A 26846-nucleotide genomic window follows, 5' to 3' on the forward strand; every position below is an offset into this window, starting at 1 on the left:
CTTTGGTGTGAGGCTGCTGGAGCCTGGAGCAGGCTGCCCAGAGAGGTTGTGGAGTCTCCTCTGGAGCCTTTCCAGCCCCACCTGGATGTGTTGCTGTGTGCCCTGCCCTGGGTGACTCTGCCCTGGCAGGGGCTTGGCCTGGATGGTCTCCAGAGGTCCCTTCCACCCCCTGCCATGCTCTGGTTTCATGGAAGCTGCAGATGGTGATGCTGGGCAGGGCTGTGAGTGGGTGCAGGGAAGGGCAGATCAGGGGAACCAGTTTGACACTGATCCAGATCTGCACACCAGATCCAGCCCCATCCTCTGTGCTCCAGGCTGCCTTATCTGCTGTCCCAGATCTACAGCCAGGGGAGGGAAGCCTGGCTGAGGGAGCTGTGCCACAGGGCCCTGCTGCATGCAGACCAGGCTCCTGCCAATCTGCTCTTCTCCCTGGTACCAGCTTTGCCCAGGGCTGACTTCACAGCACAGCTCTGCACCTGCCTGAGGAGCTCAGGGAGTTCAGACCCTCATGCAATGCAGATCAGCAGAAGAGACAATTTACAGCCTCTAAGGAGACAGACCAGTATCAGCAGGGAGCTTTTTCCCCTGGGAACACTGTCCTGTGTCTCATCCTGATGCAGAGTCTGTTTCTTTGGCTACAGGGCAGTGGAACAGCTTCCAGTCTCATAACTGTCCTGTAATTAGGACATTCCACAACCTCAGCCTGGGGCCCAGTGGTGAACCCTCCACCTCCACCCATTTTGCCCTTGCTGGTCCCTCAACATCAGCCAGGGCTCAGCTCCTCCCTTGGCTCCCTGGGCTCAGCCCTGCCATGCTGCTGGTGCTGGAGGGCAGTCAGCAGCAGCTGCTCTGGGAGAGCTGGGGCTGTTCAGCCTGGAGAAGGCTCCAGCAGGGAGACCTCAGAGCAGCTTTCCAGTGCCTGGAGGGCTCCAGGAGAGCTGGGGAGGGACTTTGGCCAAGGGCTGGGAGGGACAGGAGGAGGAACAATGGCTTTGAGCTGGGAGAGGGGAGATTGAGAGTGGAGAGGAGGAAGAGATTCTTTGCAGTGAGGCTGGGGAGACTCTGGCACAGGCTGCCCAGGGAGGCTGTGGCTGCCTCCTGCCTGGAGGTGTTCAGGACCAGGCTGGATGAGGCCTGGAGCAAGCTGTGCTGGGGGGAGGTGTCCCTGCCCATGGCAGGGGGTTGGAACTGGATGAGCTTGAAGGTCTCTCCCAATCCAAACCATTCTGGGGGTCTATGACCTGCCCAGGCTTCCCCTCTGGGAGGAGGCTTTCACCCTTGCCCAGCTGCCCTCCCCTGGCTGCAGCAGCTCACAGCTGTCCCTCCAGCAAAGCTCTGCTCCCTCCCACACATGGAGGTCTCCCTGCATCCCCACACTGCTACTCTGCAAGGTGCTGGGGTGGCTCAGGGATGTCCTTCCCCACCTACAAGTCCTTCAGCTTTTGGGAAGATGTTTGTGACCCACCAGAAACAGCTCAGAGAGGACTCTGCTGTGTGGAGAAAGCCAGGAGGTGCCTGAGGCTGTTGTGCTCCTGCAGAAACCAAACCAAAGCCAGCCCCAGGCTGTGCTTAGGGAAGCAGTAACCAATGGCCCAAGCACCTTCCACCCAGCAGAGGCCTTTTTTTAAAGGCAGAGGAGGATTTTAGTCCAACCTTGCTTCAGAAATGCCAGCACAGGGCTCCAGTGTCCTGCAGCCTCCAAGGAGGTTGGAGCCAGGTGGGGATTGCTCTTTCCTCACATACATAGAATAGAGCAGGTTGGAAGAGACCTTCAAGATCATTGCATCCAACCCATCAACCAATCCAACACCACCTGAACAACTAACCCATGGCACCCAGCCCCCCAGCAAGTCTCCTGCTGAGCACTTCCAATGATGGTGACTCCACCACCTCCCCGGGCAGCACATCCCCAGGGCCAATCTCTCTCTCTGTACAGAATTTCTTCCTCACCTCCAGCCTAAACTTCCCCTGGTGCAGCCTGAGACTGTGTCCTCTTGTTCTGGTGCTGGGTGCCTGGGAGAAGAGCCCAACCCCCACCTGGCTCCAACCTCCCTTCAGGCAGTTGCAGAGAGCAAGAAGGTCTCCCCTGAGCCTCCTCTCCTGCAGGCTAAGCAACCCCAGCTCCCTCAGCCTCTCCTCCCAGGGCTGTGCCCCAGACCCCTCCCCAGCTCTGTTGCCCTTCTCTGGACACCTTCCAGCAGCTCAACCTCTTTCCTGACCTGAGGAGCCCAGAGCTGGCCACAGGACTCCAGCTGTGGCCTCAGCAGTGCAGTGTCCAGGGGCACAATGACCTCCCTGCTCCTGCTGGCCACACTGTTCCTGCTGCAGGCCAGGATGCCCTTGGCCCTCCTGGCTGCCTGGGCACACTGCAGGCTCATGTTCAGTCTACTGTTGACCAGCACCCCCAGGTCCCTCTCTCCCTGGCTGCTCTCAGCCGCTCTGCCCCCAGCCTGTGGCACTGCCTGGGGTTGCTGTGGCCAAGGTGCAGCCCCTGGCACTTGGCTGTGTTCAATCTCCTGCCCTTGGCCTCTGCCCCTCTGCCCAGCCTGTCCAGGTCCCTCTGCAGAGCCTCTCTGCCCTCCAGCAGCTCAACTCCTGCCCCCAGCTTGCTGTCATCTGCAGATTCACTGCTGATGGACTCAGTGCCCTCATCCAGACCATCAATGAAGATGTTCAAGAGGCTGGGGCCCAGCACTGCTCCCTGGGGCACCCCACTGGTGCCTGGCTGCCAGCTGGCTGTGGCACCATTCACCACCACTCTCTGGGCTCAGCCTCCAGCCAGTTCCTAACCCACTGCAGTGTGCTCCCATCCAAGCCAGGGGCTGACAGCTTGGCCAGGGGTTTGCTATGGGGAACGGTGTCAAAGGCCTTGCTGAGGTCCATGCAGCAGGACGAGAGGAAAAGGCCTCAGGCTGTGCCAGGGCAGGGTCAGGTTGGATGCTAGGAAAAGCTTCTTCGCAGGAAGGGTTCCCAGGCCCTGGCCCAGGCTGCCCAGGGAGGTGGTGGAGTCTCCATCCCTGGAGGGGTTCAAGGGAGCTGTGGCTATGGTGCTGAGGGAGGTGGTTCAGCGGCAGGGGTGAGGTTGTGAGCTCTGGGGGAGCAGCTGGATGCTCCCCAAGGTCTCTTCCGTCCTCAGCAGTTCTGTGAGGCTGTGACTCAGGTTCCCATTCTCTCCAGACTGGGATCCTCAGGGGTTGCCATCTCCTGGGATGCTTCAGCTCTCAGGATGGTGGAGCATGGGCAGCCCCCAAAGGTGGCACCAGTGGAAACTCTTCAGCTCGTGGCTGGACCAAGACAGAGCAGACTGCACGGCCCAGGGGGCATCAAAGTAGCTGCAGCTGATAAGAAATCCTCTCTGATGTGAGCAGTGAGGGACAGGGCTCAGGTCACAGCAAGGGCAGATGGACACCCAGCACCATATCCCAACCCAGCCCTCTTCCTGCCTGAGGCTGCAGGACTCAAGCCTGTAAGAAGGGGGAAATGGGGATGAAGAGCTCCATTCCTTCCCCCCTATCCTGCAGGGGACACACAGTGAAGGTTTCTGGAGTGATGTGGAGCAGCTGTCCCCAAGTCCCCAGCTGCAGCTGAGGGATTTGATCCTGCACTGGCAGCTGCAGGGAGGCCATGCAGGCTGGGGGGGCTAATGTTTAACCTTCACCACCCAGGACTGCAGCCTGGTGCCAGGGGGCTTCAGAGGCTCTGGGATGAACTTTACTCCCTTCCAGTCCTGGAGATGATCACCACTAAATCCTCAGCCCCTTCCTCCCTTTGCAGGTCCAGGCCACAGTGAGGTGAAAGTTGGCTCCTGGAAATATTTGGGCATGGGAGGGGGGAGCCCAGGGAGCCAAGGGAGGAGCTGTGCCAAGGAGGTTCTGAACCAGAGCAGAGTCCTGAGGGTCTGCTCTGCAGCACTTTTGAGTGCTTGGGGGGTGGCAATATCTGAAGGGGACCTACAGGAAGGCTGGGCAGGGGCTGCTGCCAGGGACAGGACGAGGGACAATGGTTTGACACTGGAGCAGGGCAGGTTTAGGTTGGGCTCCAGGAGGAAGTTCTGCACAGGGAGGCTGGGGAGACACTGGAGCAGGCTGCCCAGGGAGGTGGCTAAGGCTCCATCCCTGGAGACATTCAAGGCCAGGCTTGATGTGGCCCTGGGCAGCCTGATGTAGCTGGAGGTGTCCCTGCTGAGTACAGGGGGGTTGGACAGGATGACCTTTGAGGGCCCCTTCCAGCCTGATGCATTCTGTGGCTCTGGGATCAAATGGACACGGGCTGGCTGCCAAGCACCGAGCAGAGCCTGGGCCCAGGGCACCCAGCACCCATACTGCTTTCATCTCACTGCCATCCCTCCCCACCCCCCACCCACACCCCTCACCCCTTTCATATGAATTGCCAAACCCCCACAGCTGCTCTGAGCTCAGAGCAGAGCTCTCGACCCAAGCTCAGCTCTGGTCTCCGCTCCTGCCCCAGCTCTGGGGGAGGCTCTGCTGCCAGGAGCTGCCTCCTGCATTTTCCAGCCCTACCAGTCGGTCAGGCAGCAGTGCCTGCCTCTCCCCACACCTTTCTTCCTCTGCCAGCATCGCTGCCGACTCTGTGAGCTCCCCCTGGGGATGAGCTGCACCAGCAGGTCCCAGCCGCTGCTGCTCGGCAGGGAGCTCGGAGGGGCAGCATCCCAGAAGGGCTCAGCCTGGAAGGGACCTCAGAGCTCATCTGCTCCAACCCCCTGCCACGGGCAGGGACACCTCCCACCTGCACTCAGCTGCTCAAGGCCTCATCCAGCCTGGCCCTGAGCACCTCCAGAGATGAGGCAGCCACAGCCTCCCTGGGCAGCCTGTGCCAGAGGCTCAGCAGCCTCACACTGGAGAGCTTCTTCCTCAGCTCCACTCTGACCCTGCTCTGCCTCAGCTCCAAACCCTTCCCCCTTGGCCTGGCTCAGACACCCTCAGCAGAAGTCTCTCTGCAGCCTTCCTGCAGGATCCCTTCAGCTCCTGGCAGCAGCTCTGAGGTCCCCCTGGAGCCTTCTCCTCTGCAGGCTGCACAGCCCCAGCTCCCTCAGCCTGTGCTCCCAGCAGAGCTGCTCCAGCCCTGGCAGCATCTCTGTGGCCTCCTCTGGGCTCTCTCCAGCAGCTCTGTGTCCTTCTGCTGCTGGGGACAGCAGAGCTGGAGGCAGGATTGGAGGTGAGGTCTGAGCAGAGCCCAGGGGCAGAATCCCCTCTGCTGCCCTGCTGCCCACCCTGCTCTGGCTGCAGCCAGCACACAGTTGCCTGAGGGCTGCAGGAGGCTCTGCTGGCTCCTGGGGAGCTGCTCAGCACCCAGCAGCCCCAAGGCTCTTTCTTCAGGGCTGCTCTCAACCCCCTCTGCACCCAGCCTGGAGCTGTGTCTGGAACTGGCCCAAGCCAGCTGCAGGATCTGGCATTTGATTGTAGCTGGAAGCTTTTGCCTGCAGTGTTGGGGCAGGTTGGGTTGTGGCAGCAGCCTGGGGGCTCACCACAGATGATGGTCTCAAGCTGCACCAGGGGAGGGGTAGGCTGGAGGAGAGGAGAAAGTTCTTCCCAGAGAGAGGAATTGGCCTTTGGGATGAGCTGCCCAGGGAGGTGGTGGAGTCCCCATCCCTGGAGGGGTTCAAGAGGGGCTTGGATGTGGCACTTGGTGCCATGGTCTAGCAGTCATGAGGTCTTGGGTGCCAGGTTGGACTGGATGATCTCTGAGGTCTTTTCCAACCTTGTTGATTCTATTCTATGATCCTTGAACACCTACAAGAGCAGAGGCTTAGCCAAGGCAGAGACTCAGCTCCCAGGGCTGCTGCTGCCTGGAGCCCATCCTGAGGAGTGCAGGGTTAGGACAAGTGGTCACAAGTCCTGGCACCATGGTGGGCTCTGGTTGCTCTGCTGAACTAAGCCTGGACAGGGTGAAAAAGGATGGAAAAGGCTCCATGGGACTTGTACCTGCTCTGCTCATGCATGGGGGGGTCCTGCCCTGGTGAGCAGGATGCTGAGGGGAGGGGAGGGCAGGTGGAAGCACAGACTGAGCATCTGCTCAGCACTGCTCAGGCCACACCTGGAGCACTGCCTCCAGGCTTGGTCCCTGCTGTACAAAAGAGCTGTGGCCAGGCTGGGAAGTGTGCAGAGAAGAGCCAGGAGGATGAGCAGGGCACTGGAGGAGCTGTCAGGAGAGCAGAGGCTGAGAGAGCTGGGGGTGTTCAGCCTGCAGAAGAGAAGGCTGAGGGGAGGCCTCATTGCCAGGGAGCAGGACAGCCAGGGGGGCTGCCAGGAGGATGCAGCCTCCCTCTGTCCCATGCAGGAGCCAAGGGCTGCTGGGGACAATGCCTGCTGGGGACATTCCCACTGGACTGCAGCAGCAAATGGTTCCCCAGGAGCAGGCAGAGGCTGGAATCAGCTCCCAGGGGCAGTGGGGGATTCCCTGCACAGCTTTCAGCCTCAGCCTGCCAGGCTGCTGGGGCAGCTCCCTGCAGCTCCACCATCCCCTGGAAAGCTTGGAGCAGCTGAGCCTTGGGGTCCCTCCCAGCCTGGCCCTCTGGGGCTCTGTGCTCTGCTGCTCAGGCAGCAGCTGTGCACTCCCCAGCTCTCAGACCCCTCTCCTCCAGCCCTCATTCTGGGAAGTTTCCATCCTGAGCCTTAAATGCCCTGGGCAGGAGCTGCTGGGGCTGGGGCAGCCCAAGGGCCAGGGGCCATGCTGGGAAGAAGTGTTCCCCTCAGCCCCCATCTGCCCCAACCCTCCTTGCCCAGGGACAAGAGCCAGCAGCTGGGCTCAGCAGCCTGCCCTGGCCAAGGCAGGGGAGGTGATGCCCACAGCTGTCCTGCTGGAGCTCAATTCTACCTCCCTTTGAGGGCTCTCCCTTGCTTGCACCACTGGCCACAGAGCCAGCCAGCTCTGGAAGTCCTGCAGGAGCCCACAGGATGGACACAGACACCTTGCAGGTCTCCTCCAACCTCACTGGCTCCAGGATTCTATAGGATCATCTTCTCCTGCCCCATGCTGCTTCTGAGCCCTGGAGGACACCACAGACCCTTTGATGGTGTTTCCTTCCAGCCCTGCTGGGCCACCTGCACTTTGCTCCAGGTTTACAACATTCTCTGTGCTTGACAAGCTCTCTGCACAGGCCTTGCTGCACAGCACCCCTGGTGTGCTGCACAGCACCCCTGGTATGCCACAGCCTGCAAGCCATGGATGATGTGGTTCCTTAGGATACCTTAGGAACATGGGCAAGGCACTGCTGGAGCACCAAGAGCACCCCAAGGGGACACTGAGGAGCTGGAGCAGGTCCAGAGAAGGGCAACAGAGCTGGGGAAGGGTCTGGAGAAGAGGGCTGGGGAGGAGCAGCTGAGGGAGCTGGGGGGGTTGAGCCTGGAGCAGAGGAGGCTGAGGGAGACCTCATTGCTCTCTGCAGCTCCCTGAGAGGAGGCTGCAGCCAGGGGGGGTTGGGCTCTGCTCCCCAGGCTCAGGGCACAGAAGGAGAGGACCTGGCCTGGAATTGTGCCAGGGGAGGCTGAGGTTGGAGAGGAGGCAAAATGTCTTTGCTGGAGGAGTGGTCAGGGCCTGGCAGAGGCTGCCCAGGGAGGTGGTGGAGTCCCCATGGCTGGAGGGGTTGCAGCAAGCTGTGGCCATGGCACTGGGGCCAGGGCTTGGTGGCCATGGGGGGGTTGGGTTGGGCTTGGCCTGGATGCTCTCAGAGGCCTTTGCCAGCCCAAACCATTCTCTCATTCCATGACCCTGTGCCCTGCAGTGCAGCCAGGGAGAGGGTTTGCTGTGAATCCTCAGCAATCCTTCCTTCCAGCCCTGCTCTGGGATCAGCTGGAACATTCCCAGCCACTTCCACTCAACCAGCCCCAGGCTGGGGGCTGGGGTAGAGAAAACCACAGCCCTGGTGGGCAAGGAGCAGCTGCTGGGCCTGAAGGATGGACTCACCTCCTGAAACACTGCGGGAGCTAAGCCTTGACATGGAGCTGCCCCAAGTCCCACAGCTCTGGTGCCAGTGGTGTGCAGCCAGGGTGAGAGCTGGGACCCAGCTGAGCAAGCTCTGAAGGCTTTTCCTAAGCCAGAGGAGGAGGGGTGGGGGGAGCAGGGGGACCACCACCCTCTCCACACCAAGCCCCTGCTGCCTGGGAGGCTGCTGCACCTCTGGAGCCCAGTGCTGCGTGGGGCTGGGGGATCTCAGCAGGGCTGGGGGGGCACCAGCAACACCAGGAGCTGGGAGAGAGGATCTGACCCCAGGGCATGCTGCTGGCCTGAGCACTGGCACAGTGGCAGGCTGGCAGGAAAGGACCAGGGAGGGTCTTCCCCACCAGGCTGTGGCCCAGCACCTGCCCCTGGGCAGTGGTCCCACAGTGAGGAGCCCACACAGCACTCTGCCCAGAGACCATTCCTTTAATCACCTGCAGCCATGCAGGCACAGCTCAGGCTGCACCACTGGAGCCTGGGGGAGGACTGCAGCCATCTCCAGGACCCCTCTGCAGCGGTGGGAGGGAAGGGCTGGCCAGGGGCCCCTCGGAGACCGCCTGGCCCGGGTGGGTGACGCTGGTTGTGCCAGGGTGTGCAGGAGCAGGGCTGGGGGCAGTGCTGAAGGGGAGAGAGGCTCAGAGCTCCCCACAGAGCTGTCTCCAGGATTCAGCTCGGTGGTGGATTCAGGGGGAGGGCATAAAGAGCAGAGAGGGGCAGCAGGGCAGGGGCAGGCGGCAGGGCAGGGGCAGGCAGCAGGGCAGGGGCAGGCAGCAGCAGGGGGAAGGCTTCTTCCTGGTGCTCCTGTGGGGAAGAAAGAGAGCAGAGCAGTGGGGCAGAAGAGCTGCTGTCAGGTACCAGCTGCAGGCCAGAGCTGGCGGCAGCCATGCCCACGGTGTGCAGGAGGAGTGTGGTGTGGGCAGCAGAGCTGAGGGCCGGGGAGGAGGAGGAGGAGGAGCTGGCAGAGGAGGGTGGCAGAGGTGCCACGGTGGGGCCAGGAGCCTGCCCCGCTGTGGGGGCACTCTGGGGTGGGCGAGGGCTCCGGCCAGCAGCAGGAGCAGTTTCTGCAGCAGAGGCCAGGGGTGCTGTGGGGAGCAGGGGGGAGGGAGGAGCAGCTCCTACCTCTCACTGGCCTGTGGGCGACTTGGCAGCGTCGAACATCTTCTTCCTGCCCTCCATCCCCGACATGGCCTCCACGTTCTTGCGCCAGTCGCCCACCTCCACGGGCCGCTCCTGCAGGGAGGGAGCACAGCCCCCCGGCTGCACCAGGCTGCCAGGGGCCCTCCAAGGCCACCTTGCCCAACGCCCCTGCAGCCAGCAGGGACACCTCCAACCACAGCAGGCTGCCCAGGGACACAGCAACTCCGACCTTGAGCGTTCCCCAGGGATGGAGGTACCACAGCCTCCCTGGGCAGCCTGTGCCAGCGCCTCCCCAGCCTCCCTGCGCAGAGCTCCCTCCTGATGGCCAACCTAAACCTCCCCTGCTCCACTCTCAATCCATTCTCCCTCGTCCTGGCACTCCCAACCCTTGTCCCAAGTCCCTCCCCAGCTCTCCTGGAGCCCTTCAGGTCCTGCAAGGCTGCTCTGAGGTCTCCTTGGAGCCTTCTCTTCTCCAGGCTGCACAGCCCCAGCTCTCCCAGCCTGGCCCCACAGCAGAGGTTCTGCAGCCCTCTGATCATCTTCCTGGCCTCCTCTGGACCCCCTCCAGCAGCTCTGTGTCCTTCCTGTGTTGAGGGCCCCAGAGCTGAACACAGCCCTGCAGGTGAGGTCTGCCCAGAGCAGAGCAGAGGGGCAGGATCCTCTCTCTCCACCCCTGGCAATGGGCACTGGCAGCCCAGAAGGCCAAAGGCAGCAGAGCTTCTCCCCCACCAGGGATGGAGATGGAGGCTGCAGTGGGTTTGGGGTGTCAAGGGAAGGTGACACAGCCCTTGGGGTGTCAAGGGAAGGTGACACAGGCCTTGGGGTGTCAAGGGAAGGTGACACAGCTCTTGGGGTGTCAAGGGAAGGTGACACAGCCCTTGCCTTTGGGGTGCCTGCAGACCCCAGGCAGGGTTGGGCATCACTCTGCAGCTCTGGTACTGAGGCTTTCGCCTCTCTCATCTCTGCCAGCTGGTGGTGAGCTGAGCCCTTTGTCCTGGGCCCAGAGTGCTGCTGGGCTTGGTCTGTCCTATGCACTCAGGGGCTGGGCTTGGTCTGATCTGTGCACTCTGGGGCTGGGTCTGCTCTGTCCTGTGCTCTCTGGGGCTGGGTTTGCTCTGTCCTGTGCACTCTGGGGCTGGGTTTGCTCTGTCCTGTGCTCTCTGGGGCTGGGCTTGCTCTGTCCTGTGCTCTCTGGGGCTGGGTCTGCTCTGTCCTGTGCAGTCTGGGGCTGGGTCTGCTCTGTCCTGTGCAGTCTGGGGCTGGGTCTGCTCTGTCCTGTGCACTCTGGGGCTGGGTCTGCTCTGTCCTGTGCAGTCTGGGGCTGGGTCTGCTCTCTCCTGTGCTCTCTGGGGCTGGGTTTGCTCTGTCCTGTGCTCTCTGGGGCTGGGTCTGCTCTCTCCTGTGCTCTCTGGGGCTGGGTCTGCTCTGTCCTGTTCAGTCTGGGGCTGGGTCTGCTCTGTCCTGTGCTCTCTGGGGCTGGCTCTGCTCTGTCCTGTGCTCTCTGGGGCTGGGTCTGCTCTGTCCTGTGCAGTCTGGGGTGGGAGTTTCCTGGGTGCTTGCTGGGTGTGAGTGCACCAAGGTGGAGCTCTCCTGGCTCCCTGGGAGAGCCAAGAGCAGCCTCTGCAAGTGCAGCTCCACAGACATGCCCGGGGGGCTCAGCTGGAGGCCCCAGCGTGCTGTGGGAGGGGAGACCACGGTGGAGCCAGCCCTAGCTCTCCCCTCTGATCCTGCCCCTGGCCCAGCCGAGCTCCTGCACGGTGCAGCCGCAGCCTGTGCCGGGCAGGGGCTCCCAAGGGCCTCCCTGGGTCGTTTCCACGCAGGGCTCCCAGAGGGAGGCACAGGAACCCCTGGGAGGTGCCTCTGGGGAGCTACCAACCTTCTCTGTGTCCTCCTTCTTGACAGACTTGAGGTTGGCTCTGAGGTCCATGGAGACCTTGTGCTTGGAGCCCAGCAGGGCGCGCAGCATGGCGTCGGCAGAGACCCGCACGCGCCGCAGCGGCGGCCGCTTGAACTTGCCCCGCAGGTCCAGCACCTTGATCTTCAGGTCCTTAATCTGCAGGGTGAGCACAGGAGGGGCAGAGGGAGGCCAGCCAGAGGGGGACCTGGGGGTGCTGACTGACAGCCAGCTGAACAGGAGCCAGCAGTGTGCCCAGGGGGCCAAGGGCAGCCTGGCCTGCAGCAGGCAGAGTGTGGCCAGCAGCAGCAGGGAGCTCATCCTGCCCTGTGCTCAGCACTGCTCAGGCCACACCTGGAGTCCTGTGGCCAGCTCTGGGCTCCTCAGGTCAGGAAAGAGGTTGAGCTGCTGGAAGGTGTCCAGAGAAGGGCAACAAAGCTGGGGAGGGGTCTGGGGCACAGCCCTGGGAGGAGAGGCTGAGGGAGCTGGGGTTGCTTAGCCTGCAGAAGAGGAGGCTCAGGGGAGACCTTCTTGCTCTCTGCAACTGCCTGCAGGGAGGTTGGAGCCAGGTGGGGGTTGGGCTCTTCTCCCAGGCAGCCAGCACCAGAACAAGAGGACACAGTCTCAAGCTGTGCCAGGGGAGGTCCAGGCTGGAGGTGAGGAAGAAATTCTTCCCAGCCAGAGAGATTGGCCCTGCGGATGTGCTGCCCAGGGAGGTGGTGGAGTCCCCATCCCTGGAGGGGTTCAGGAGGGGATTGGATGTGGCCCTTGGAGCCAGGGTTTAGTTGTCAGGAGGTGCTGGGGGACAGCTTGGACTTGGTGATCCTTGAGGTCTTTTCCAACCTCATTGATTCTATGATCACTCAGTTGCCTCCCACCAGAAGCCCCCCACAGCTCCAAGCCCCCAGGGGTCTGTGCCTCTCCTGTGGCTGTGAGGACCTTCACCCAGGGACTGTCCTGCCCTGGGCACTGCCAGCAGGGTTGCTGAGGACACCAAACTGAGTGGAGTGGCTGCCACAGGAGGGCTGTGCTGCCAGCCAGGCTGAGAGCTGGGCAGGGAGGAATGCAGTGAAGCTCAACACAGGCAAGGGTAGAGTCCTGCACCTGGGAAAGAACAACCCCATGGAGCAGTACAGGCTGGGGACTGAGCTGCTGGAGAGAAGTGAAGGGGGAAAGGCCCTCAGGGTCCTGCTGGGGGGGAGGTTGGCCATGAGCCAGCAATGTGCTCTGGTGGCCAAGAAGGCCAAGGGCAGCCTGGGGTGGGTTAGAAGGGCTGTGGTCACAGAGGTTCTCCTCTTCCCCTACTCTGCCCTGCTGAGGCCACATCTGGAATATTGAGTCCAGTTCTGGGGCCCTCAGGTCAAAAAGGACCTCAGGGAACTGCTTGAGAGCATCCAGCACAGAGCCATGAAAATGCTTAGGGGAGTAGAAGATCTTCCTTGTGAGGAGAGCCTGAGGCAGCTGAGGGCTCTGGAGCTTGGAGAGGAGCAGCCTGAGGGTGAGCTCCTTGCTGGTGATGAAGCTGTGCAGGGTGATGCCCAGAGGCTGGAGCCAGGCTCTGCTGGGGGATGCCCAATGCCAGCCCAAGGGGCAGTGGTGGAAGCTGAGGCAGAGGAAGTGCCATGGACACAGGAGGAAGAACTTCTTCCCTGTGAGGCTGACAGAGCCTGGAGCAGGCTGCCCAGGGGGGTTGTGGAGTCTCCCTCTCTGGAGAGATTCCACCCCCAGCTGGCTGTGTGCCTGTGTGCCCTGCCCTGGGTGACCCTGCTCTGGCAGGGGGTTGGACTGGAATGTCTCCAGAGATCCCTTCTAGGCTCTAACATTCTGTGATCTGAGCACCCAGAGCTGTTCTTGTTGCCTGCTCAGGTGGCAGCCACACCATGAGAAGCTCTGAGACCCACAAGGGGGAGACCAGGAGAACAAAGAGGTTGGGCAGTTGGAGTCCCCTGAGGCAGGGAGGAGCCTTGGCTGAGTGATGCCTGGCAGAGCAAATGCCAGCCCCTAGGTAACCCCAGTGCATGACCCACACCCAAGCTCAGCCCAGGCCATGGCAGACCCCCATGGAGGCCCAGGCTGCCAGCTGGGGGGCAGTGCACATGGGAGGCAGCCAGCCCCAACCTGCTCCTACCTCCCGAGTGTTGTGGTTGCATTTGGCTTCTATGTCATATCTCTCCTCATCCACAATCTCCACCTTCTCATGCAGCTCCCTGCACAGGTCCTGGGGGACAAGCACAACAGGGCAGTGCTGAGTGATGCCCTCCCATGCTCCCAAAGAGCTCATTCCATCCCCAGGCCTGAAGCAGGCCAATGGCATCCTGGGGGTGCACTCAGAAGAGTGTGGCCAGCAGGCCAAGGGAGGTTCTCCTGCCCCCCTGCTCTGCCCTGGTGAGGCCACAGCTGGAGCATTGTGTCCAGTTCTGGGCTCCCTGGTTCAAGAAGAACCTCAGGAGACTGCTGGAGAGGGCACAGCAAAGGGCTGCAGAGCTGCTGAGGGAAGTGGAAGAGCTCTGTGAGGAGAGGCTGGGAGAATTTGGGCTATTTAGTCTGGAGAGAAGCAGCCTGAGGGGGATCTGATCAACACTTCAAGGGTGGGTGTCAGGAGGATGGCACCAGGCTTGGTTCAGTGGTGCCCAGGGCCAGGACAAGGGGTAAGGGACACAAGCTTGAACACAAGGAGTTCCATCTGAACATGAGAGGAACTCCTTTAAGGGTGGCAGAGCCCTGGAGCAGGCTGCCCAGGGAGGTGGTGGAGTCTCCTTCTCTGGAGCCTTTCCAGCCCCCCCTGGATGTGTTCTGTGTGCCCTGCCCTGGGTGCTCCTGCTCTGGCAGGGGGCTTGGACTGGATGAGCTGCAGAGGTCCCTTCCAGCCCCTACCATGCTCTGATTCTGTGGAGTACCTGGAGCTGGCTCAAGGAAAGGCCACTGGTGTGCAGTGGGGTGATCCTCTCAGACAGGTATCTTTCCTTCTCTGCCTGCTTGTCCACGATCTCCTGATCCCACTCCTCCTTTGCTTTTGCCAGCATCAAGCTCTGCAAGCACAAGTGGAGAGCAGGGCTGTGGGCAGGCTGCTGCGCTGCCCCTGAGCCTCCTCACCCGCAGCTGCAGGGTGGGACAGCCCTGCCTGCCTCCCAGACCTCCTCCCCAGATCCCTTCTTGCTGCTGCAACACATCAAAAGAGCCTTTGGTGTGGTGCCCCCCGGAGGCAGGAGCACCACCACGGCCGTGGAGCTGTGGTGGTCCCGGTGGCTGCTGACCTCAGCACTTTCTCTGCATCGTTCTGCACCGCTGGCAGCAAATGACTTTCCCAAGCCACAGCCCAGGGACCTCCCAGGCTTGTGCTGCAGAGCTGCTGGTGCACACACACAGGGGCTGTGGCTTCACAGCTGAAGGCATCAGAGCCTCTCCCCTCCTTCATCAAGAGGAGGGGAGGGGAGGGGAGGTTTGTTTGGAGCCTGGACCACAAAGCCCACATGAGTGAGGAGTTTGGAGCAGATGGGAGGTGGGCAGGGGAGCTGCTCCCCCAAGGGCCATGCTGGCTGCTCCTCATTGCTGTCCCACCAACCACACACTTCAAGCCTGGCTCCCTCTCCCCAGCCAGACAAACCCCAGGGAGTTTCCAGGCCTCAGGACTCACCTTCAAGAGGAGCTTGCGTGAGGCTGAGATCTTGGATTTTCTCTGGGGGAAAGGGGAGAGAGAGAGAAGGGAAAAATAAACAACCCTCCAGAAAGCAAACTCAGAGCAGGGCTGAGAGGCTCCCCCCCAGGCAGGACACTTACCTCCCTGCAGGCAGGAGTGTGTTCAGCAGGCAGAGATGTGGAGCAGGAGGAGAGAACAAGGAAAGAGTGAGAGCCCAGGAGAGGAGGCAGGCAAGAAAAGCAGCACAGCTGCCTGCAGCTGGCTTCCTGCTTGCTCCAGCTGTTGCCACCTGCAAGTCAGGCAGCTCAGAGCATCCCTCCTGGTGCTCTCTGCAGTGCAGAGGGTGCCCAGGGCCACTGCTCAGGAAGCCAAAGGCACAGAATTTGCTGTGGATGGCACTGCTTTAGCAGGGGGGGTGGACTGGATGATGTCCAGAGGCCCCTTCCAACCCTCACCATGCTGGGATCCTGTCTGGAGAGGAGAAGGTTCCCAAGAGACTTAATAGTGACCTTCCAGGGTCTGAAGGAGGCTCCAGGAAAGCTGGGGAGGAACTTTTGAGCATGTCAGGGAGGGATAGGACTGGGGGGGATGGAGCAGAACTAGAAGTGGGGAGATTCAGCTTGGATGTGAGGAAAAAGTTGTTCCCCAGGAGGGTGGTGAGAGCCTGGCACAGGCTGCCCAGGGAGGTGGTGGAAGCCTCCTGCCTGGAGGTGTTTGCAGCCAGGCTGGAGGTGGCTGTGAGCAACCTGCTGTGGTGTGAGGGGTCCCTGCCCATGGCAGGGGCTTGGAGCTGGCTGAGCCTTGAGCTCCCTTCCAGCCCTGACAGCTCTGTGACTCTGTGATTCATAGAATCACAGAATGAGAGGGGTTGGAAAGGACCTCCAGAGATCACCCAGTCCAAGCCCCTGCCAGAGCAGGGGCACCCAGGGCAGGGCACACAGAACACATCCAGATGGGTCTTGAATGTCTCCAGAGAAGAAGACTCCACAACCTCTCTGGGCAGCCTGCTCCAGGCCTCCAGCAGCCTCACACCCAAGAGGTTCCACCAAACCTCCTGTGTGCCACTGAGCCATGGCACACAGCCTGGCCCAGTGCCCACTGTGCCAGCCCCAGCTTGGTCCCTGTGTGTGCCACTGAGCCATGGCACACAGCCTGGCCCAGTGCCCACTGTGCCAGCCCCAGCTTGGTCCCTGTGTGTGCCACTGAGCCATGGCACACAGCCTGGCCCAGTGCCCACTGTGCCAGCCCCAGCTCAGTCCCTTTCAGAGGTGGGGGCTGCATGGAGGACGTTTGGATCCTGCCCAGGATCCTGGGGCATCTCCATCTCACTGCTTGACAAAGGCTTCTCCCTCCTGCTCACCCCAGGGATGTGATTTGTGTACAACGTGCTACGAGGACCCTCCTGGCAAGCTGAGTGGTGCTGCCCACCTCACATCCCCATTTCAGGGTCAAGGAAAGCTCCAAGTTTCGAATCAGGACGTTGAGATCACTAATTAGCTAACAGCTCCTCCCTGGAGGTGTTCAGGATCGGCCTGGATGAGGCCTGGAGCAAGCTGTGCTGGTGGGAGGTGTCCCTGCCCAGGGCAGGGGTTGGAGCTGGCTGAGCTTGAAGGTCCCTTCCAACCCAACCCCTTCTGTGGATTCTGTGGCTTCAGGACATGTTCCACAAGGCACAGGGGTCTCAGCCCACCAGAGCCCGAGCTGCCGAGCCGGCAGCAGCAGCCCTGCAGCCGGCAAGGGTTTAGCGAAGCCCGAGGCAAACTACTCACGGCTCCGGCATTGCGGTCGGGTCCTGTTCTCCTGCCAAAACAGAAAAGCAAAGGGAAAGCAGCTGAAACAGAGGAGCACATCGCGAACGCAGCTGAAGCAGAGGAGCACATCGCGAACGCAGCTGAAGCAGAGGAGCGCATCGCGAACGCAGCTGAAGCAGAGGAGCGCATCACGAACGCCGCTGAAGCAGAGGAGCGCATCGCGAACGCAGCTGAAGCAGAGGAGCGCATCGCGAACGCCGCTGAAGCAGAGGAGCGCATCCTGAACGCAGCTGAAGCAGAGGAGCACATCGCGAACGCAGCTGAAACAGAGGAGCACATCGCGAACGCAGCTGAAGCAGAGGAGCGCATCGCGAACGCAGCTGAAGCAGAGGAGCACATCGCGAACGCAGCTGAAGCAGAGGAGCGCATCACGAACGCCGCTGAAGCAGAGGAGCGCATCGCGAACGCAGCTGAAGCAGAGGAGCGCATCGCGAACGCCGCTGAAGCAGAGGAGCGCATCCTGAACGCAGCTGAAGCAGAGGAGCACATCGCGAACGCAGCTGAAACAGAGGAGCGCATCGCGAACGCAGCTGAAACAGAGGAGCGCATCGCGAACGCAGCTGAAACAGAGGAGCGCATCGCGAACGCAGCTGAAGCAGAGGAGCGCATCGCGAACGCCGCTGAAGCAGAGGAGCGCATCGCGAACGCAGCTGAAGCAGAGGAGCGCATCGCGAACGCCGCTGAAGCAGAGGAGCGCATCGCGAACGCCGCTGAAGCAGAGGAGCGCATCCTGAACGCAGCTGAAGCAGAGGAGCACATCGCGAACGCAGCTGAAGCAGAGGGGCTGAAGCAGAGAGCGATCGCGAACGCAGCTGAAGCAGAGGAGCGCATCGCGAACGCCGCTGAAGCAGAGGAGCGCATCGCGAACGCAGCTGAAGCAGAGGAGCGCATCGCGAACGCCGCTGAAGCAGAGGAGCGCATCGCGAACGCAGCTGAAGCAGAGGAGCGCATCGCGAACGCAGCTGAAGCAGAGGAGCGCATCGCGAACGCCGCTGAAGCAGAGGAGCGCATCGCGAACGCCGCTGAAGCAGAGGAGCGCATCGCGAACGCCGCTGAAGCAGAGGAGCGCATCGCGAACGCAGCTGAAGCAGAGGAGCGCATCGCGAACGCAGCTGAGCGCCGCAGCCGCGGGGCCGGCAGGACGCTTCCGAGGTGCGGTGCTGCCCCGCGCTGTCGGCGCAGGGAAGCGGCTCCGCAGCCTCCTCCTCCTCCTCCTCCTGCCGGGAGACACCGGCACGAACCACCCAGCTCCGAGGAGACCTTCTTTCGGGCAAGCTGCGGCCTGCCTGCAGCCGGCCCTGCAGGAGTCGGGCTCCTGCTCCTCGGGGTTTTCCCAAGCTCCAAGCTGCTCCCACAGCGGCGGCGCCGCTCGGGGCGAAGGGATGGAGATGAGAGTGCTTGGAAAGCTCCAGAGAAACGAAGCACCTGGAGGTGCCCCACACCGAGTCAGATGTGGAGGTCCTGTCCCACAGCTCCGCATGGGCTGGTGGAACCAAAACCCATCTCAGGAGGGCTGGGGGAAGGGTTCCTTTGGAGCCGGGTCCCCGCCGAAGCAGGCAGGGGTCGGTGTGCTACGTTTGCTTAGCAGCCTGTGCCCTGCAGCTGCTTCCAACCAGGCTGCCTCGCTGGCACCCCCCCCCCCCCCAGTGCCCCCAACACACACCCCCAGCACCCCCCGTGCCAAGAAGCCAGGCACCAGCTGGGCCAGAGAAATGCGTGGGGAATGCCAAACACTTCGTTCGGCTTCTCTTTACGACCAGGAGCAGCAAACCCGGGCTGCCCTTCGGGGGGGAGCAGCACTTCCCAGCGGTCAGGAAAGTGAAGGTCTTGAGCTTGGAGCAGAGGAGGCTGAGGGAGACCTCATTGCTCTCTGCAGCTCCCTGAGAGGAGGCTGCAGCCAGGGGGGGTTGGGCTCTGCTCCCCAGTCTCAAGTGATAGAAGGAGAGGAACTGGCCTGAAATTGTGCCAGGGGAGGCTGAGGTTGGAGAGGAGGCAAAATGTCTTTGCTGGAGGAGTGGTCAGGGCTTGGCAGAGGCTGCCCAGGGAGGTGGTGGAGTCCCCATGGCTGGAGGGGTTGCAGCAAGCTGTGGCCATGGCACCTGGGGCCAGGGTTTGGTGGCCATGGGGGGGTTGGGTTGGGGTTGGCCTGGGGGAGCTCAGAGGGCTTTGCCAGCCCAAACAAGTCTCTGATTCTTTGAGTCTGGTCCTTTCCCTTAGAACTGGAAGGGCAAAGCTGGGATGTTTTTTGTGCCTTTGCATCCTCTTAAACCTGGAAAATGCTTCAAACCCCAAAAATTCCTCTGGGGGGAAGCTGGAGGAAGGACTCAGCTCTCAAACAGCTGCTCCCAAGCATGTGTGGAGCCTGTGCTCAGCACATCTCTCTGCACCTCCGGGCTCTATCTGCTTGTCCCTGTCCCCTCCCTGTGCTCCTGCTGCCTGCCCAGAAGGAACAGAGTTTGTAGGGGAAATGGCACCAAGCCCCAGCAGGAATCACCTCCCCTAGGGCCTGCCAGGTCCTTGGATTTACAAGGAAGAATCCTCAGAACAGGAACCTTTTGCCCCCATCACTTAGATGCAGCTGGAGCTGAAGGTTTGGGGAGGGGTTTGCTGATGAGGTTGAAACATTCCAGAGGCTGTGCAGGGAAGGCAGCTCCTCTGGCCTGACACTGGGGCACTGAGCAGGTCAGGTCCCCCCCTACCCAGCCCCCAGTTTGTTACAGGGAAGGCAGAAAAGCCTTTGGCTCTCTGGAGCTGAGCCAGGGCTGGGTGAAGCTTCTCAGCGGCTCCAGCGTTCCCTGTCGGAACAAAGTCCCTGCAAGCTGGGACCCACCCCACACCTAGGCTGATGACCTCTACCAAGGTCAATCACTTTTTAGGGCCATACAGTCCTAAACTGGCTCCCCAAGGACAGCCAGGAGCCAGCTGTGCTGCTGCAACATCCCCAGCAACCTCCTGCAGGGACTTTGCTTGCTCCGGACGGGTCTGGAGCATCCAGGAGAGCTTTTGCTCTCTGATGGGGCTGAGAGGACCTGGCCATGTTAACTCTGTCCTGCTTGCCTGCCCCCAGCCGTGAAAACCTTAAACCCCTTATTAAACCCTTAGATACCAAAAGAAATCACCACCAAATCCAAACTCAGCCCTGACATCCCTCCCACCCCACCCCGGGGGACACAGCCCGAGCAAAAGCCCAGTCAAGAGGCAGCTACTGGCACTCCTGACCCCCACGCCGTGACCATGAGCACACTGAGAAGCTGCAGCACACAGGCAAAGGCTCCCCCAAAGGGTCCTGTGTGCCCATTTTCAGGAGAACAGAGCCCACCTCGGCCCCGGAGCCCAGCTGGGTGCTCGGGCGGCGTTTGTCCCCGGGGCAGCCTCCCCAGCGCTCTCCAGGAGCACGGAAAACCTCTGAGCGAGGGGGACAGGGGGGGATTCAGATGAATTCTTGTCCTGGGGGCTCCTCTGCCAAGCCCCCAGGGGCGAGCGGCGCCGGGGCCAGCCGCAGCTCGCCCAGCTTGGCGCGGGGGGGGGCAGCGCAGGGCAGTGCTTACCTCGGGGGTGCCGGACGGGAGGTGATGCCTGGCCAGCGCTGAGCCGCGCACTGCCGGGGGCGCGGGGAGGAGGGGGCCTATGAACGCCCGGCCCGGCCGCCAGTGGTCGGTAAAAATAGCACAGCCCCCTCCTGCCTGCCCGGCGCTCGCCGCCAGCCCCGGAGCCCCGCCGCGGGCTGCGCGCACCTGGGGCACGGCGCTGGGCACCGCGGGCGCATCGCCCGCGGCTCTGGCACGGCAGCCGCACCCCGGAGCTCCACAGCGCAGCCCCTGAGCGGTTTGCAGGGGAATCGGCCCCGGCCTGGCCGGCACTCGCTGCCCCACCGCCTGCCCACACGGGTGGGGTGTGAGCAGGCTGAGCTGCCAGGGCAGGCTGGCCGTGGGGCAGTGCCTGTGCACCGGGGGAGCCTTCTCCACGGCACCTCTGGCTTGCTCCTCTCTGATGTGAGCCAGCCCCAGAGATGCCCTCTTGAAGAGTTTCATCAGCAAACTTGATGGTGAGGCCCCCACCTGCAGCACTGCCTCCAGTTCTGCTGCCCCCAGCACAAGAAGGACCTGGAGCTGCTGGAGAGGCTCCAGAGGAGGTCTGCTATGGGGACAGCCTGGAAAAGAGAAGGCTCCAGGGAGACCTCAGAGCAGCCTTCCAGGACCTGAAGGGCTCCAGGAGAGCTGGGGAGGGACTCTGGACAAGGGCTGGGAGTGCCAGGATGAGGAACAATGGATTGAAAGTGGAGCAGGGGAGGTTTAGATTGGACATCAGGAGGAAGTTCTTCACAGTGAGGCTGGGGAGACTCTGGCACAGGCTGCCCAGGGAGGCTGTGGCTGCCTGCTCCCTGGAGGTGTTGCAGGCCAGGCTGGATGAGGCCCTGAGCAGCCTGGGCTGGTGGGAGGTGTCCCTGGGCATGGCAGGGGGTTGGAGTTGGAGGATCTTTGGGGTCCCTTCCAACCCAACCCGTTCTGTGACTCTGGGGCAAGCTCTGAGTCTGCAAGGAGGCAGAAACCATCAGGCAAAGCACTGCCAGGGCTGCTGCTTGGCAGGAAAACTCCTGAGAGCTGATCATAGACTCACAGAATTATTTCAGCTGGGCAAGCCCTCTGAGACCACCAAGTCCAACCATCAACCCATGGCAACCCACAAAACCATGTCCCCAGGTGCCACATCCCTGGCACTGGTGTGGTGCTGACCCCCGTGGTCAGCACAGTGAACTCCCCCCAGGAGCATTGGCCAAGGGATCTCCCTGGAGCTGCCAGAGGCAGAGGGCAACCATCCCACCCCAGGCCAGCTGTGATAGGATTAACCATCACAGGTGGGGTTGTGGCAGCAGCTGAGATCAGTGGCTGGGACCAGGAGCAGGGGAATCTCCTCTTTGGGGTGCAGGACACTGAGGGGCTCGAGCAGGTCCAGAGAAAGGCAACAGGGCTGGGGAGGAGCAGCTGAGGGAGCTGGGGGGGTTGAGCCTGGAGCAGAGGAGGCTGAGGGAGACCTCATTGCTCTCTGCAGCTCCCTGAGAGGAGGCTGCAGCCAGGGGGGGGTTGGGCTCTGCTCCCCAGTCTCAAGTGATAGAAGGAGAGGAACTGGCCTGGAATTGTGCCAGGGGAGGCTGAGGTTGGAGAGGAGGCAAAATGTCTCTGCTGGAGGAGTGGTCAGGGCCTGGCAGAGGCTGCCCAGGGAGGTGGTGGAGTCCCCATGGCTGGAGGGGTTGCAGCAAGCTGTGGCCATGGCACCTGGGGCCATGGTTGGGTGGCCATGGGGGGGTTGGGGTTGGCCTGGATGCTCTCAGAGCTCTTCTCCAACTGAACCAATCCTCTGGCTCTGTGACTGCCCAGACTCACCCAGCACAGAGGGCTGGGATGCTCAGGCACCTCTCAGCCCCTCACAAGCTCTGATGTTTTCCCCTTGAAACCCCACAGCACAGAAGCTGCTGCCTCACCCCATGGACCCCCCCAGAGCCCCCTGCCCACTGTCCCCACGGGGGGAGGCTCTGTGTGGCAGAGGAGCTCAGGGGCAGGCAGCACCTGTTCCCTGGCATATTTATAGGGACAAGTTTAGGAGCAAACAATTCCCAGCCTGCAGCCAGCAGGACAATGCCTGGCATCTTAATCCCGGGGCTATTATGGTCGTGCAGGGACACACAGCTGCGTGTGCAGGGCAGCTCCTGTGCTGGGGAGCAGAGCAGGGGACAGCTCCCCCTTTGCTGCAGAGCAGGGCACACATGGCCCCTTCCTCAGCTCCTTCCCCCTGCCCCTTGCCCAGCTCCTTCCCCCTGCCCCTTGCCCAGCTCCTTCCCCAGCTCCTCCCCCCTGCCCCTTCCCCAGCTCCTTCCCCAGCTCCTTCCCCCTGCCCCTTCCCCAGCTCCTTCCCCTGCCCCTTGCCCAGCTCCTTCCCCAGCTCCTCCCTCCTGCCCCTTCCCCAGCTCCTTCCCCCTGCCCCTTCCCCAGCTCCTTCCCCTGCCCCTTGCCCAGCTCCTTCCCCAGCTCCTCCCCCCTGCCCCTTCCCCAGCTCCTTCCCCTGCCCCTTCCCCAGCTCCTTCCCCCTGCCCCTTCCCCATCTCCTTCCCCCTGCCCCTTCCCCAGCTCCTCCCCCCTGCCCCTTCCCCAGCTCCTTCCCCCTGCCCCTTCCCCAGCTCCTTCCCCCTGCCCCTTCCCCAGCTCCTTCCCCAGCTCCTTCCCCCTGCCCCTTCCCCAGCTCCTTCCCCCTGCCCCTTCCCCATCTCCTCCCCCCTGCCCGGACACCCAGGCAGGGGCTGTGTCCTGGTGGGGGCCAGGGCAGCAGCCCCCATGCTGGCAGGAGGTCAGTGGTGGTGGCAGCAGCAATGGCAGTGCCAGGCTCACCCTGGTTTCATCTGCACCAGACAAGTCCCACCAAGCCAGGGGAAATCCCCCTGTGCCCAGCACCCTCAGGAGCCCCTCCAGGGGCATCTCCCAGCTTCCCCAGTGCCAGGCAGCAGCAGAGGATCTGCTCCCAGCCACCCAAGGAGGAGGCTTTGGAGCAGCCCTGCCAGAGCTTTATAAGGGCAGAGCCCCCCCTGGGCCAGGCCTCCAGCATCTCCCCTCCGGGCTGCCTGGGGATTGTTTGCTGAGCACAGAGGAGCCAAAATTAGCCTCGGACAAAGGAGTTGCATTCCCCAGCCCTGCCCCGGGGACCCTCCAGCTCCTGCTGCTGGGCACAGCCGTGGCTGCTGCAGATGCCCTTTGCTCCACTCTCAGCTGGGACCTGAGTGAGGAGGAGCAAAGGGCAGGAGAGGGATGGAGTCGTGGGAGCCCTCAGGTGGGACTTAAGGGTCAGTTTGAAGGCCCTGGTGCTGCCAGGAGGGGAGCCCAGGGTCTGCCCAGCCCTCCTCTCCAGCTGGCACCACGAGGACGTTTTAGGTCTCCACCCCTGGCTCACAAAGTGCAGCAAGGTGCCCCAAGGGGAGGAGTTGGTTCAGCAGGTACCACCTGAGCCTGTGGGCACCTGTCTGAGCTGCTGGCAGACAGTCACAGAACCACAGAATGGTTTGGGTGGGAAAGGACCTTCAGAGCTCCTCCAGCCCAACCCCCCCTGCAGCCCCCAGGGACAGCCCCAGCCCCAGCAGGCTGCTCCCAGCCCCACACAACCTGCCCTGCACTGGTGCCAGGCATGGGGCAGCTCCCAGCTCTCTGGGCAGCCTGGCACAGGCTCTCCCCACCCTCAGCACCAAACATTTCTCCTTCTCTCCACTCTCAATCTGCCTCTTTCAGCTTCAATCCATCATCCCTTTGTAGAAGGGAAGAGGCTGGGAAGCTGTGAAGCCACCCAGTGCTGAGGCCAAATTCAAGGCAGAATCATATCCTGCTGTTCTGGGTTCCCCCCTGGGCTGCCACTGCAGGGGCAGATCACAGGGTCACAGAATGGGTTGGGTTGGAAGGGACCTCCAAGAGCATCCAGTTCCAGCCCCCTGCCATGGGCAGGGACACCTCCCACCAGCACAGCTTGCTCAGGGCCTCATCCAGCCTGGTCCTGAACACCTCCAGGCAGGGGTCAGCCACAGCCTCCCTGGGCAGCCTGTGCCAGGCTCTCCCCACTTTCAGCAATCTCTTCCTCATCTCCAGTCTCAGTCTCTCCTCTTTCCATTTAAAACCAATTGCCAGCATCTCAGCAAGGAGCAAGGCAGAGCTGCCATGAGGAAGGGACTCCTTGTGCACAGGCTCTGCACCGTGGTCAGCCTGCCCAGGACTGAGGCCCCAGAGGCAGCTCCCTTGTCCCTAAGCCTCACAGTGGCCCTGCAGGTCACCTGTGCTTGGCCTCTGCTGAGTGGGCAGCCCTGCACGTGTCAGGATGGACATGGGCAGTGGCTCTCTCCTTCTAGACCTGCTGAGGTCCTGGGGGGTGTTAGTGCCCCCCAGGCCTGGCACAGCTGCCCTCCAGCCTCAGGAGAGCTGCACAGGGGCTGCAACAGTGCCTGACTCCTGGGGCTGTTTGGCCTCCACCTTCAGAGGTGTCTGAGCCCTGCCAGCACTTTGTTTGCCCCACCTGGAGCCTTTTCCCTGAGGCAGCAGCCTGGCAGCAGTGCTGCTGGGATCCCTTTCCTCTCCCAAGCCCCAGAGCCATCCCATCCTGTCCTTGTCCTCATCCAAGCACTGTCCTTGTTTTGTCAACCCTGATGGCATTGCCAAAGACAACAGACTGCCCAGGGCAGGCAGGACAGACTTAGAAACAACAGCTGAGCTCTGTTCTCTGTGGGACCTCACCCTCCAAACATGTCCTTCCCACCCCTTAGCTGCCACACCGGGAGCCAGCCCAGATGCTGGGGCAGGTGGCAGCAGCTCAGCAGCCCTCTCACCAGGCTGGGATGGAGGATGCCCCACAGCCTCACCAGGGCATGGAAGAAGCTTTTCCCTCCAGGGAACAGCTCAGAGACACTGGGACACTGAGGTCACCTCCCACAAGCAAGGCAACTGCAAGGTTGGAGGACTGCAGTGTCACACTGCAGGAGAGTCCTGAATCATGGAATCAATGAGGTTGGAAAAGACCTCAAGGATCACCAAGTCCAAGCTGTCCCCCAACACCTCCTGACTACTAAACCATGGCTCCAAGTGCCACATCCAATCCCCTCTGCAACACCTCCAGGGATGGGGACTCCACCACCTCCCTGGGCAGCACATCCCCAGGGCCAACAGCTCTCTCTGGGAAGAACTTTCTCCTCACCTCCAGCCTAAACCTCCCCTGGCACAGCTTGAGACTGTGTCCTCTTGTTCTGGTGCTGGGTGCCTGGCAGAAGAGCCCAACCCCCACCTGGCTCCAACCTCCCTTCAGGCAGTTGCAGAGAGCAAGAAGGTCTCCCCTGAGCCTCCTCTCCTGCAGGCTAAGCAACCCCAGCTCCCTCAGCCTCTCCTCCCAGGGCTGTGCTCCAGACCCCTCCCCAGCTTTGTTGCCCTTCTCTGGACACCTTCAAGACTCAAAACGTCCTTCTGAAACTGAGGAGCCCAGCTGAGGGTCCCTGTGACTTGTCCTGGGGACTTGCTCCTGCCTGAGCCTTTCTCCTGCAAGATTATCCTGCAGCTCTCACCCCTCCCCAGCCGCCAGGCAGGATCCAGCTAGTCCCAGCTGCTCCATCCCCTTGTGACACCAGAGGGTGACAGCCTCCCAGGGATCCTCTCCAACAAGCAAAGCTTTTCAGAGCTCTCCAAAGGCTTTCCTCAGCCTGCTGCCTCTGGGACTGTTACCAAACTTGGGGATGACCTGAGGGTGATGCCCTGAGGGTGATGCCCTGAGGCACTGGGGTGGAGCTGGCAGCAGGGACACCCAAGGAGATGGAAACTGAAGCAGAACTGGGGTGGTCATCACAGCCCAGCCTGGGAACCAGCGAGACCCCAGGCCAGCCCCCAGACATACCCCATGGGGTGGGAGACCTCTTCCAGCTCAGGTCTCTGCTCTGCTGATCTTCATCCCATTTCCCCACCAGGGCACTCACAGCTCCCAACAACTGCCAGGGCAGAGGCTCCTTTGACCATTTGGGGTCAGCTGCTCCACGTCCTGGGCTCCTAGGGCACAGCCTCCTGCTCTGGGACCCCTACCTGGCTGGACATCATCCTGCCAGTGGTGCAAGTGGAGGTGGTGCCTGTGTTCAGCCTCTTCATCCATGGGCAAGGGACTCAGGGTGAGACCACAGCTGGAGCTCTGGGGCCAGCTCTGGAGCCTCTGTGCCAGGAAGACTCTGGAGGGGCTGGAAGGTGTCCAGAGCAGGGCCAGGAGGAGGAGCAGAGGGCTGGAGCTGCTCTGCCATGGAGACAGCCTGAGAGAGTTGGGGTTGTGCAGGCTGGAGAGGAGAAGGCTCCAAGGAGACCTCATTGTGGCCTTCCAGGATCTGCAGGGGGCTGCAGGAAAGCTGGGGAGGGACTGGCTCCATCTCTGCCCCCTGCAGCCCCAGCAGCTCCTGGACACCATCTGCATTCCTGGCTCCATCTCTGCCCTCTGCAGCCCCAGCAGCTCCTGGACTCCATCTGCATTCCTGGCTCCATCTCTGCCCCCTGCAGCCCCAGCAGCTCCTGGGCACCATCTGCATTCCTGGCTCCATCTCTGCCCTCTGCAGCCCCAGCAGCTCCTGGACACCATCTGCATTCCTGGCTCCATCTCTGCCCTCTGCAGCCCCAGCAGCTCCTGGACTCCATCTGCATTCCTGGCTCCATCTCTGCCCTCTGCAGCCCCAGCAGCTCCTGGACTCCATCTGCATTCCTGGCTCCATCTCTGCCCTCTGCAGCCCCAGCAGCTCCTGGACACCATCTGCATTCCTGGCTCCATCTCTGCCCCCTGCAGCCCCAGCAGCTCCTGGACACCATCTGTATTCCTGGCTCCATCTCTGCCCTCTGCAGCCCCAGCAGCTCCTGGGCACCATCTGCATTCC

The 26846-nt window shown here is 62.0% G+C and overlaps 1 protein-coding gene across 1 annotated transcript; it reads right to left on the reverse strand.

Moving 5' to 3' along the window:
* Positions 1 to 8686: 8686 nt before the first annotated feature.
* TNNI1 (troponin I1, slow skeletal type) lies at positions 8687 to 14016 on the reverse strand. The gene is made up of 5 exons (XM_054176465.1): positions 13885 to 14016; positions 13116 to 13205; positions 10970 to 11146; positions 9076 to 9186; positions 8687 to 8757 (listed from the first exon to the last, which is right to left on the reverse strand). Exons 1-4 carry the CDS (start codon positions 14008 to 14010, stop codon positions 9079 to 9081), a joined length of 501 nt encoding a protein of 166 aa, XP_054032440.1. The 5' UTR covers positions 14011 to 14016; the 3' UTR covers positions 8687 to 8757; positions 9076 to 9078.
* Between the last annotated feature and the right edge of the window lie 12830 nt (positions 14017 to 26846).

Source organism: Dryobates pubescens, chromosome 35 (genome assembly GCF_014839835.1).
Source record: "Dryobates pubescens isolate bDryPub1 chromosome 35, bDryPub1.pri, whole genome shotgun sequence".
Lineage (NCBI taxonomy): Eukaryota > Metazoa > Chordata > Aves > Piciformes > Picidae > Dryobates > Dryobates pubescens.

What these genes read in the sequence shown, in the direction of transcription:
- TNNI1 (XM_054176465.1), bottom strand. Translation starts at nt 14,010, where the DNA reads ATGCTGGCAAAAGCAAAGGAGGAGTGGGATCAGGAGATCGTGGACAAG. An exon ending in TTTCCTTGAGCCAGCTCCAG is followed by an intron (nt 13,206 to 13,884) that starts GTACTCCACAGA and finishes CTTGTCCCCCAG; the next exon opens with GACCTGTGCAGGGAGCTGCA. An exon ending in AGAAGGAGGACACAGAGAAG is followed by an intron (nt 9,187 to 10,969) that starts GTTGGTAGCTCC and finishes CCCTCCCTGCAG; the next exon opens with GAGCGGCCCGTGGAGGTGGG.